This window comes from Phasianus colchicus, chromosome 1, assembly GCF_987193195.1.
Source record: "Phasianus colchicus chromosome 1, bPhaCol1.hap1.1, whole genome shotgun sequence".
In the NCBI taxonomy this organism is placed as follows: domain Eukaryota; kingdom Metazoa; phylum Chordata; class Aves; order Galliformes; family Phasianidae; genus Phasianus; species Phasianus colchicus.
Genome location: NC_143436.1, coordinates 98,992,562 through 99,005,690, shown reverse-complemented (window position 1 = coordinate 99,005,690; position 13,129 = coordinate 98,992,562). Strand labels below are relative to the sequence as shown.

Genomic DNA, 13,129 nt, shown 5'->3' with positions numbered 1-13,129 from the left:
CTGAGGGCATAGGAACCTCTGGATTGAGAGGAGATCAAACACTATTCCAGGTTTTGCTTGAGAAACTTAGAAGATACAACCACATTCAGCCTTCTCACCTTGTTACTTCACAGTACCTTTCTCCCACAAGCTCTTTGTGCTACTATACATAGATCAACTAAAGCTAAAAGCCAGTTTTCTTCTTATCTCCTTCCTGCCTGCTTCATCTGTCAAAGCTCTTCACTGAACCGTGGTGACTTCTGGGGACAGTGTGAGAGGAACAGATGACTGAGGGGCAGCATATCAGTACTTCAGGACAGCAGATGGTTATGCTATCCCATGAGCCCATCTGTGTATGAATCCAATTGCTAGATGGCATGTTCTGCCAGGGTGGTCCAAAAACTCAGTATGGTCTTGTTGGAGAAGCAGGCTAGGAGAGCAGGACCACTCCTTGAAGTAATTGATAAGTGGGCCATAAGTGGACAGTGACACATTTACTGCTTCTTCCATTTCACAATCCAAGTGGGAGATTATGGCTGTGCTCCCTCTCTGCGTCCTGGCATGCCATGCAGCTGGCTTTTTCCCCCAACAGCCTTTGCACAATTTGCATGATTGGCAGGTGCAAGCATAAAGACTGCATAAGCCTCCAAGGCAGCTGGCTGGCATATCAACACCAGCGCATCGGTGAGATGAAGAACGAGTCAGCTGCAGCCCTCGGCAGACTGTCAGGCCCTGTCCCAGGCTGCCTGCATCCCAGTTTAAGCAGCCAGCCAATCAGATACAGCCCTGTTGCCTGTCTGGTTTTATCTCAGCAGTGGTAACTAAACCACAGGGATGTTATTTATCTTTTCTTTCTTTCTTTCTTTTTTTTTTTTTTTAAAGCCATTGTAACAAAATTAGTGTCTAATTGTTGCCCAGCTTTATAAATATGATTCCTATATGCAACTCATATTTTCATTACAGCTGATCTTAGTTTTGTTGTCTCACAGGAGGTGAGTGCCACTTCATATTTTCAGTCCCTTACAGCTGGCCTTGTGTCAAGAAAATAAGCAATTTCTTTTGTCTGCAACTCTGTGGTGGCCAAAGATAAATAACTACTCCATTGTTGTGGGATATGATGTCATATTCTTGAGACTTTTAGAGGAGACCATTTGCCTTTTTTCAGTTATAGAAACAGTGGTTCTATTTGCCATTGACAAGAGGAGCACAGAATGCAGAACTGCATAATTTGTGTACAGTCAGGATGAAATGTGCCTCAGCTGCTTAAGGCTTTGGAATGAGTAGCTGAACAGCTCTGAACCAATCCAGAAAATACATGATAAGTTTTCTATTGCCATAAGTTTGTTTTGTCATTCAGTAGTACAGAAATGCTAGAAAAAAATAGTCCCTAGAAGTTTCTGACTACTCTACTTATTCCCATTGACTTATCTCTTGTTCATTAGTTAAATCTGACATACAGAAAATATGTACAGTTAAGTGGAACTCCTAATGAAAGGGATGTGATCTGTTTTTTGTTTGTTTGTTTGTTTGTTTGTTTCTGGCAGAGCAGTTAGCCATAGTTTGGTCTTTTTGAATTCATGGCAAATGACTAGAATGGATTTATTGAGTATAGAATGAAACTGTAGTGCATTGTGATGAGTACAAGAAAATGCTATGACTTCTCTTTGTTCGTGAAACAAAGTTAATCTTATTGATGTTGTGGGCTCTCCTTAGACATAGCAGAACTTTAAACATTTCAGCATATAAGGCTCTTTGAGTTAAGATACTTTTATATCTATTAGCATACAGTACTCTTGCTTCAAAGCTATAATAAAGAAGCCAATAGTGATGCATGTTTTGTACACGTGATGCTCCCAAAACATTTAAAAATACTCATAAAGATCTTCACAATGTTCCAATAAATAATAGCATTACATTCTTACTCATTAAAACATGTAAGCATGCTATTCTCTATCATTTCAGTATGTTTGCTGAACAAGCTTGCAAGCAGGGTCTTTACTGTTTAACAAAGAGAAGGTAAATTAGTTTTTCTGAAGTTATGTAGTAAACATTTATTGACATCTCCTGAGGTCTAGATCTTTCTTTAGTCTCATGTGCCTTTTTCACTATTTGATGCATGAAAATATGAAGCTAAATCTCAATCTTAGTTAAGATATCGTTACTATATGTCTAGAAGAAATGTTGAAAGTAATTTTCCAAGAGGGTATTTCAAGAGCAAAATATCTATGTTGAAAACTGGTGTTTTCCTGATTCAGGAGGCAAATAAATTTCATCCAAGATAAAGTATCCTGTTGACTTAATGAGGTTAGATCAAAGCCTAAAATATTTTGTTAAGCTAGACTTTTGCAGGCTGGTAACTATTTAACAGATAATATTTTTCTATTTTTCTTGATTGAGCCACTCTGAATGCCTTGTGAATGAATGCTCACAGCCTGCTGCCATACATTATTTTTTCAAATTTTACACGTTCTCATAATTCTACAGTTATTACAACAGTAGAAGCAAAAAAAAAATTGACATAATTGAAATCTTCCAAATTTATTTTAAGAAAGAGAATGTTATTGTTTACTCTTAATGAATCACTCTGTAGTATTTCTGTGAAATTGATAAATCTTCTTTAATATGCCTTTTCCATAAATGTCACTTTCCAGAGCTTAAATATATTTTTATTGTTTATAATATTATAGTCTCAGAGCCTACCAACATGCATATTTTTCCTAAGTGATTGTTGCTATAGTGAAGAGCTACATATAAAGGAAAAATTCCAAATCAGCTAAAGATAAAATATGTATCTCACAAAGTTAAAGGGTGAGAAACCTGAGCTGTCATTTATTGATAATTGATGTCTGATAGCTTAATTTTATCACATTACTCTAGATCAAGGATGAAGTGCAAGATATTAATAAAACCCTTATACTGAGTGAGCACAGAAATACTAATTTTATGTAAAGTTTCTAACTAATGCAGAGTGCAATAAAAATGTCACAGAGATTAATGCTTGGTGGAATTATCTAATGTTAGGTAATAATTTATCTTCAAAAGTTGAATCCAAGATAGAGTCAGACCAGTATATCCCAGATAAGAGTTTCTTTACATTCCTGTTGGCTACAAAATATTTTCATTCTTTTTTTTGCAACACAGGTATGACATTAAAGATGACTACACTTTGCGCATCAAGAAGGCTATGAGCACAGATGAAGGCACCTACACATGCATTGCTGAGAATCGAGTTGGAAAAGTGGAAGCATCTGCTACCCTTACTGTGCGAGGTGAGTGTTCCTGTGGAGAGAGAGCTTGTGTCCTGAATGAATCAATGGCTATCTGACAAAATGAGCCAAATCCTTACCTGCTGTGTTTGGTTTTCACGCATCCTGCGCAGTTGCTGGTGCTCTACTGATTTACTGCAAGTCTAAAATCCTGCTCCCATTGATATCTGTGGCAAAATTCTAGTTGATTTCAGTAGGATAGGATCTCGCAGCAGTTAATGATCTGTTTTAATATTTTTTTATTGAAGAATAGATGCATACGTTTTCATAAGCAAGCAGTAACAAACTACATGGACACTCTTTCATAAGTAAAAATTCAGTTTAAATTGTTGTTATTATGGTTCTATTCCCTAATAAATATAAGGAGTGCACTATGTTTACAAATGTCAAATGTAATGCACATAGTATAATGGAACTATTAGCTCTTCCATAACTGAACTCCCTGCTGTTATTCTTTACTTGTAAGATAAATCCCAGTCAAAGGAAAAAGAAAATCTTAATTAGATTTTGTAAGTAATACAAGATAAAAACTAATGTATTCTCTCTTAAAATATCTCCCAGTCTTTAGTATCCACTCATTGTTTATGGGGTGCTATTTGATATGGTAAAAAGGTTTTAACACCAGCAGAACAACAAGCTGCCCAAATGTCATTTGTGACGGTAGATATGGACATGCCAAAGATTATAGAGAGAAAAAGTTTGTGGGACAATATTTCTGTATTAGTAAATAGAATATAATAGTTATTACTTCGTTCCAAAAGATAAGCTATGATTTGGCACAATGGATATCATGCAGATACTATTTCACAGTTTAGTGGTGCATGCTGACAGTTTTCAGTAGAGCTGTGAAAGGTTAATAAAAACATTTTTGGCTTTATCTGTGCTTCTCTTTTCATACACGTTAAATCAAATGTTCAAAGTCTCAGTGGATTGCTTTATTAGAACAGGGGTCAACTGACCCAAGAGGCCAGCTTCCATTTCCATCCATTTAATGCATGGACACAGTTCAGTTTAATTTGCTGAATTCAAAGGGCAAAAAAGCACCAAATGGCTTTGTAGAGGGGAAGATGTTAGTATATAACAAAGAAAAGAGAATATTGTGATAATGTATTTGCTAAAATGTTACCTCAGTGTTCGTTCTAGCTAATACGTGGTAATGTAGATCTTCCTGTTTTCATCTGAAGAAGTAGGTTTACCTGTTACATGTTTGTGTAAGAGATTATTTTTCCATTTGTAATGTGAGAAAAATAGTCACTACACTGAACTCCAAGAAATGCTCTAAATCTGCTCCTTTGTCACAGGCAGAATCATGATATCCAATATATCTGGCAATCAATTTAGTAGCCTTTAAACATGCCTAGATCTGTGTCCACTGTATGCATCACTGAAGCAGGCTTTTAATATTTATATAGTATAGACTTGTAATATGAACAATAACTAGAAACAAGCAAAAAAATCCTTTGAAATCACTGAAGCTTGAACTTGATCAAATTAAGGTGAAAAAAACAAACAAACAAAACATATAATTTAATTGATTTTCCTATAGTAAAAGCAGGCTTTCATTATCTTGGGTACTACTCTCCCCTAGGTTTGCAATTTACATTTGAATACATAGTATTTATCCAACATAAAGGAAGCCATGATGATATAAGCTTATTAAATGTTCAGGGTAACAGGAAATGAGAAAAGCTAAGAAATTCAGTGAAGAAATGTTATTAGTCTGTATTTCCTGGAAACAAAGTACTGGATAAACTCCTGTTGACTTAAAAGGGACCACATATGGTGTTCCTTTTAGTTAAAAGAAGATTTAATTCTGAATTCTTAAACTTTCATCAATTTCATCTGAAGTTGATTTTGGCAAAATCATCTTTTGTGTGGAGGAGAAAGTCATTTAGCACTTGAAAATTCACTTTGAAGATCCTTGGTCCTTGTGTGTGTTTTTTTCTGTAGTTTTGACTGCAAACCTGGCAGCAACAGCATAATCCTTAGCTGCCTCCGTCACAGCTCCATCTTCTCAAAGCAATGAATGAGGATGCAGTCAGGGAGTTCACTCTTATACTGTTGTACAACGGTTACATGGTTGTAAATGATAACAAAAATTGAATTCAGTGATTCAGTGTTCAGGCTCTGTCTTGGAAAGATGCACATCACTCATTCCTTATCTTTCTGTGAGACCAGGAATATGTCATAATACTAAAAATCAGAATGTCTCAAAATAGATGACAATTTGAAAAAGGGCAGTAGGCTTGAAATAATTAAAGTGAATATGACAAAGTAAGAATAGAGATACAGAAATGCTGAGAACAAAAATGATATTTCCATGCTGCACTCATAAGGATCTGTACGTCTTTGCTTTTGGCCTTAGTCTGTACATAGGGATATAGAGCTGATTATCTTGTTTTAAAATAAATAGTAAATAAATATGTAAATAATGTTACTCAGAAATATGTAACTATTTCTACTGCTAAAATAAGGGAAGTTTCCTGTAACCAGATTGCAACCCTGAGTCAAATTTATATCCAGCTTTTTTGTTCTTGGGAAAGGGGATGTCTGCATTTTATTAGCAGAGGGACAGGCAGTCCTCTCTCCCAACACAACTACAATAAACAGCTGTTGCTATCATCAAGAAATCATTTGTTGCAGCAACAGCTTTCAGTCTTGATATCGGTCTGAAACAATATTAACCTGTCAATCATTCAGCAGCAATTTTTTTTAAAAAAATTTTTTTTAGGAAGTAGAAGTTTCCTAAACTGTAATTTGGGAGATTCTGGGTTGAAATCCCCGTGGCCATTGTGGCCTATTTGTTATATTTTCATCAGTCCTGTCAGTGAGGAAAAAGCAATGTGTTGTAAGCCTTCATGCCTGTTATTGAATAAGAAAAATTGTCCTGGGCTTTTTGTGGACCCCACAGCTGTAGTGACTGACCATGCTTAAAATTCAATTGATACTTGAGTCAGAAAGTAAATGCATCGCATCTACTGGCATGACATTTGGCAGTCTGTAGTTTAAATTGATATGTTCATCAGAATCTAAAATTTTTTCTAATGCAAGTGATTTCTCTTTTATCAGGCACAAACAGTGATACTTGATGATGGCATGTGAAGATAACAAAAAATGTTTCTCAGAGACTGGTTCCAGTCAGCTTGCTCAGATACTATGCTCAAATAAATGTGGTAATAATAACATGTGACTAAACAGAAATAATAGTGAATATTTTACTTAGGCTGTCATTTGAGGGGTTAGCAATCATGGTAGTATCCATAGTTTAACGTAACATTACACGTCATGCATTCTGACAGATATTCTTTTCTTTTTTAATTTCTTTTTTATGTTCTCACTACACCATTGTAATGTCAACAGCTCGCCCCGTTGGTAAGTAACCATCCTTCTATCCATTTTAGCATGGCTTCACGCAATGCTTCATCTTTCATTTGCAACAGCATTTAACTGGCTTAAGTTAGCAGCCAGTGTTGAATAGTATTAACTTTATAGCATCAGGCAAGTGATTTTGACTGACGAAGTGCTATTTCTGAACTTTCTATTTTCTGCTATGTCATGCGTAAATACATTTGCCAAATCACCAAGAAATAACCAGTCAGTGAAACTGAACGGGTATGGTGATACTGAGCCAAAATCATTCAGACATTTTTAACAGTCTATTTAAGGGCCTGGTATAAAAGCCATTGAAATCAACAGAATGGATTGTATTGACTTTGGTGAGCTTCTATCAGGCCCTAAATGATCAGCTCATTGTGCCTCTATTGCATAGCAGTAAAAGCACAGGCTTTTGCATGTCCTGTCTTTTTTGTGTCTTTCAAAGACTGTTGAAGTAAAATAGTTCTGAAATTGAAGAGGGGATGGAGTAGATTTCCGTGCTTGTTAAGAAAGTTCATCACTGATTTTCACCCTTGGGTCAACTTGGAGTGCATTCTGGAATGCACTGTGTAGGTTGTGACTATTCTGAATAACAAGTCCGGAGGAAGACAGTCTCTGGATTTTGAATTCTTATTGTGAAAATTGGATTCCTTCCTATGCCTTTGAAATTGCTTTAAAAATTTATAGAAATCTAACTGAGCATAATGGAAGAATTGCAGCTGCCACTAGCTGAAATTCACTTTTGTTGTTCACAAATATCCTGAACTTATTTAATGTTCATTCACGGATCTTTACTCTGTACCTGTATGGACTTTTTAAATAATTTAATCGATTGCACTGCCCCTCTGATTTTTGCAGTTTGCATTTATATGTATCTTCTAGAATAATAATATGGTTACTCTGTTTGGTGTTTTTTGTTTTTGTTTTATTAGTGTGAGAAGTCTGTACTGGTGTTTACAGAAATTGCTAAGAGCTTTAGTCTCTATGTAGTCAGCATTTTTTTAGAAATGCATTTGATTTTGACCTTGTCTCAGGTCTTCACTGTTATGAAGTTGGAGGAAGAAATGTTGGAATAATTTAAAGATAAGATCAAGATTAGGCATCTGTGTACATTACTAAGGTGATCCCATGCTCATTAGCTTGCTTGAACTATCGTGAATAGAGCCAAGCCATGTGCCTCTGCAGGCACTTTGTTGCTTATCTTGGAGAATTCCCCATGTAGGAGAATAATTCACAGTTCTCCATTTAGAAAGTCGATGGAAAGCTTTAAACCTGAGTCCCTATTGTATTACTTTGAGATTATGCTAGTTCTCAATAAATTAATTCCCAGGAGTTGTAACAGTAAAATTGGAGTAAACCTACAAAAACAGTTTTCCTTCCTATTCTGGAAGTGTAGTGGTTGCAGTGTATAAGTAGACTGCTTTCTTTGGTCACTTATATCTAATCCTCTACCTGTAGAAAAGTCTCTGTTCTCCATATAATAGGGCATGCTTTTACTTTTTTCTTCCTTTTCATCCTACTGTTCCTATCTCTGTTTCATTCAAAAGTAGGCAAAACAGGCTATGCTATGCTGTTGAAAATGTAAAGCCAGGTAGAACAAAACAAAGTAACTTCTCTCTCCACCATCATTTCACCACCAGAATGTTCAAATGATCTGTTGAAATTGTCATCTGACAGGAATGGCGAGTCAAATCTTGTAGCTTTTATGTTTCTCTATGTTTAGAGACTTGACTTGAATGCAGAGCAAAATTCACCTCTCCTACAAAAGGAAGCTAAAGCAAACTCTACTTAATATTATTACACTCACAGCTATTTAGGAAGGTGGCATTTTACCAGAAGTGTATTTTTATACTTCTGTGTATGTTAAACTGAAGAAGAGCAATTTATAAGTTTATATTCTTTCCTGATACCTGCATATTATCTGAATACATCTGCTTTTCATTGCTACCTCCATTTCAGAGCAGATATGTTTTGTCTTTACTGTGCTATAAAGAACAAAACCTTTTGTTTCATTGGCGTGTTGCTGAATAAGAGATACATATATTTTTGCATATTTTTAATGTTCAGCAATTGTAATTCTTACTGCAAACTGAATCATTTTCATTTTCTGTTTAGATTTTACCTGTTCCAAATATTTATATTCTATTAGTTGTGACATTTTCATTTAAATTTCAGCTTGAATGGAAAATTCAACAGTTGGGATTACTTCTGCCAATGATCATGTTTGATTCAAGCAGATATTAACATACGCTCTATACTACATAGATGAAATGAGGTATGATCCTGCCTGAGGTAGATGGCAGCTGGTGAATTTAATAGCTCTATGCTAGATTACTTGGAGTTGCTGCTAGGTATAAACATGTTGCTCATTTCTGAAATAGTTGTTTTCTTATTTATAACCTTTTGAAATGATTTGTTACAAGATTTTCAATAGATGGTTTGGGAAACAAAATATTTATCCACATTTATCCCTATCTCTTCCATTACTTCACATGCTAGATGAATTTTCTAAATGAGAAAGTTAATATTTTCTCACTTTGGCACTCTGCTGTATTCCTCTCAGTAGCCATGTAGGAGAGTAACTGTAAAAAAATAGCTCAGAATTTGAGAGAAGCCCAGAGGTTTTGTATAATTCCACCTAAAAGTAACACTGGTCTACTTTTCAAAAGCAGTTGCTATACTGCTCCGAGATGGAGTCTTACAATTAACTTCAAATAGAAGATTTGTGAAAATATATGTCTAATGCTTCAGTTGCATTTTTGTTAATGCAAAAAGGTCATTCAAAAGACAAAGTACTATGATCAACTATGTCCAGGTCAAAATACAGTTCTTTGCATTTCAATTGCTTTGGAGTGAGTCAAGTTTACTTAATTTGCTGTGACTCATCTTAGAAAGTAGTGACATGCAACAAATAGATAATTTTGCCACCTGGATAGAAATTATCTGGAATTAACATAGTGAGGGGAAACCAACCAAGCTACAGTAACTTTACTTCCCTACTATGTTGGAGGAGAGAGAAACAAATAAGACATTTACCATGAATATTCAAAATTTCATACTAATTAAATGCAACCTAAGCATATTTAAGTGAAATATCACTACATTTTACTTAAATATAGTGTAAAGCTTTCAGGTTTTATATCAACAGGCATGCCTTAATGATCATTCACAGTGATGCAGCATGAAACAAAATAAAAATAGAAAGGACTCTATTTTTAAAGGAGGTTATATTTGTATTTTTGACTTGAAATCACATTGTTTAGATGATAGCTGAGAAAGAACTCTATCCTTTTCCATTTCATTCAGACTTACAGGAGAATAGTTTTAGTGTATTCATGAAACTATCACCTTCATTTGAGTCACTGAAGAGTTATACAACTATATCAGCAATGACAATTGGTGTGTGACAGAAGAGATGAGATCATGCTTGGCACTACTGTGCCATCTTTCAGTGGCAGAAATCTCCTACCTATCTATATCAAAGTGCAGTATTTTGTCTGCCTGCTGCTGTCACATATAAAGTTTTCAGAAGGTGGTAAATGCACCAGTAAACATTAAACTTCTCACATTTATTTCTTCCTTAAGTGAAAGAATAATGCATTTTTCTTATTTGTCACTTGGGATCCTTTAGATTAAAGTCAAAAGGTTGCCATAGAATGAAATACTTAGGCATGTGAATACCAGTAAGAAGAAAAAATACAGAACTGACTTGTTCTGATGTTTTGTAGCCTTTTAAAGAGCATTTTAAAAAAAATCCTAAACTCTTTGGTGTTTATAATTTTGCAAATTGTGCTAGCTGAACTTAAGCTTGAATCTCTGTAATGACTCAAGGTACCACAGAAATATGTTTGGGTTATATATGCCAGAACACATTAACCATCAAATATTTAAGGGCTGGCCCACCAAACTCTGTCTCCATTTTCAACTTCTCCAAGTCTTTTGGATATACCAGATAGCATTAAAAACAGAAGTGTGGAAGATGACTGCCTACTTGAAGTTTTAGTGATTTTTACTGTGCCCAGTCCACTAAGTATGTGTCTATACACATTCTGTTTCTCTTATAGAAAATCTAGTTGCAGTGAGTGCAAGAAGTGATAAAGGACCTATTTTTCTTTCCTTTCTTTTTTGTTTGATTGTTTGATTTCATTTAGCTTTTTATTTTTATTGCTTAACTCTAGCTTGGGAGAGTTTTGATCTGTAAATCTTTTTCAGCTGTTCTGAGTTCATTATGTATGCTCAAATCTGTAGGAATTCTTTTCTTGCTTCAGTGGATTCTGAGTCCTTCCATAAGTGTTTGAAAATCAGTGTATGAAAAGGAGTCTTTTGATGTGTTGCTCCCTATGCAAACTTTTCACTTTTTTTAAAAGGTGAAATCTGTTACTTTTCCTTCAAGAAGTGGATGAAAATCAATTCATTAATCCATTCCCTTTTCTCTTTGCTTTCTTTACTCACGGGATCACAGGGGTTGGAAGGGACCTCTGGAGATGATCTAGTCCAATGCCAAAGCGGATTCCCCAGAGTAGGTTACACAGAAAAGTGTTAGGGAGAGATTAGAATATCTCCAGAGAAAACTCTGCAGCACTTCTGAGCAGCTTGTTCCAGTGCATTGTCACCCTCACAGTAAAGAAGTTTTTCCTATAGATCTTCTTGTGTTACTGTTTTAGCCCATTACCCCTTTTTCTATCACTGGACATCACTGAAAAGGGGCTGGCCCTATCCTCTTGATTCCTGCCCTGTAGATATTTATAAGCACTGATAATATCTCTCTTCAGTCTTCTCCAGGCTGAACAGACCCAGGTCTCTCAGCCTGTCTTCATAAGGAAGATGCTACAGTTGCCTAACCATCTTTGTGGTCCTCCATTGAACTTTCTCTAGAAGTTCCCCCATCTTTCCTGAACTGGGAAGCCCGGAACTGGATGCAGTACTCTGGATGTGGCCTCACCAGGGCAGAGCAGCAGGGGAGAATAATCTCCCTTTACCTTCTAGCCATGTTTTTTATAAGGCACCCCAGGTTACCATTGACCTTCCTGTACACAAGGGCACGCTGCTGGCCCATGGTCAGCTTGTTGTCCACAAAGACACCTAGTTTCTTCTCCACAAAGTTATTTTCCAGTACTGATGCATGCAGTACTTCCCACATGTGACTCTGCATTTGCCCTTGTTGAACCTCATCAGATTCCTCTCCACCCAACTCTCCAGCCTGTTGTGGTCTTGCTGAATGGCAGCACAGCTTTCTGGTATGTCAGCCACTCCTCACAGCTTTGTATCATCAGCAAATTTGCTGAAGGTGCATTCTATCCCTTCATCCAGGTCATTGATGATGATGTTGAACAAGACAAGTTCCAGTTCTGATCCCTGTGGGGCACCATGAGCTACAGGCCTCTGACTAGACTCTGCTGCTGATCACAACCCTCTGAGTTCTACCAGTAAGCCAGTTCTCAATCCACCTCACTGGCCATTCATCTATCCCACACTTCCTAAGCTTACCTATGAAGGTGTTATGGGAGATCATGTCAAAAGCCTTGCAGAAGTCAAGGTAGAAAACATCCACTGCTCTTCCCTCATCTACTCAGTCAGACATGACATCACAGAATGCTAGAGCAGCTTGGCAGTCACTTCTGCCAGCTCCTTCAATACTCATGTGAGCATCTCATTGGGCCTATGGATTTGCATGCATCAAGTTTGCCTATACAATCTCTGACCAAATCCTCCTTGACCAAAGGGAAGTCTTCTTTTCTCCATACTCTCCGCTCTTATCTCCAGAATCTGAAATTCCTTAATGTCAATCAACTCTCTTGGACCCCTTCTCCATCCAACATACTAAATGCTGTAGGTCCTTGAAGAGGTCAAAGTTGAGTCTTCTGATTACTGCATCCAAGGCTGTCCCCAGCCTTCATGCTACCAATCAATCCTTCCTTTTTTTGTAAGGACAAACTCCATCACCTGCATCAGAAAGTTATCTTCCACACACTGCAGGAACCTCTTGGAAAAGCAATACTGCCAGGCACACACAGTCCACGTCCCTCATGAAAAAAGGAATTATAATAGATTATATGTGTTTTTGTCGCCGTAATTTGTTTTGTTTATTCAGCTCACGGAAGGTATAGGAAAGACACAAGCCATCTATTTGTGCAGTTTACTTTAGCAAGTAGGCTAAAGTATTACAAATTTAGGGAAGTACCTCTTCCCTATCTGATCGATGTAAAGGTTATAACCAGAATCTCAGGCAGTTGAGGAGAAAGAATAAAAATAAAAAATTAAAAAGAAAAAGAGAGCAAACAATTGTTTAAAGTAGAGAAAGTCTTAAATAATATAAGGTATTTAGCAGTCAGAATCAGTGCTGCTTCTCTACGTATATATCAAAACTAAATGAAGGACTTACCAGAAAAGATTTTCCAGAAGTATCTGTAAAGTACAAGTTCCATTTAGAGAGGATGATTGGACAAGATATAATAAAACAGAAGTGCAAATAGCAAACTGTAGTCCAATGCTGAGATGAAATTTGGACC

General features: G+C 36.4%; 1 protein-coding gene across 1 annotated transcript in view; it reads left to right on the top strand.

Annotated features, from left to right (window-relative positions):
- ROBO2 (roundabout guidance receptor 2) overlaps nucleotides 1–13,129 on the top strand; it is a 1,058,225-nt gene that overhangs the window by 929,205 nt on the left and 115,891 nt on the right. The window contains exons 7-8 of the mRNA XM_090121115.1: nucleotides 3,121–3,248; nucleotides 6,606–6,617. Coding sequence (XP_089977241.1) covers nucleotides 3,121–3,248; nucleotides 6,606–6,617 — 140 coding nt within the window. The remainder of the gene's footprint in view (nucleotides 1–3,120; nucleotides 3,249–6,605; nucleotides 6,618–13,129) is intronic.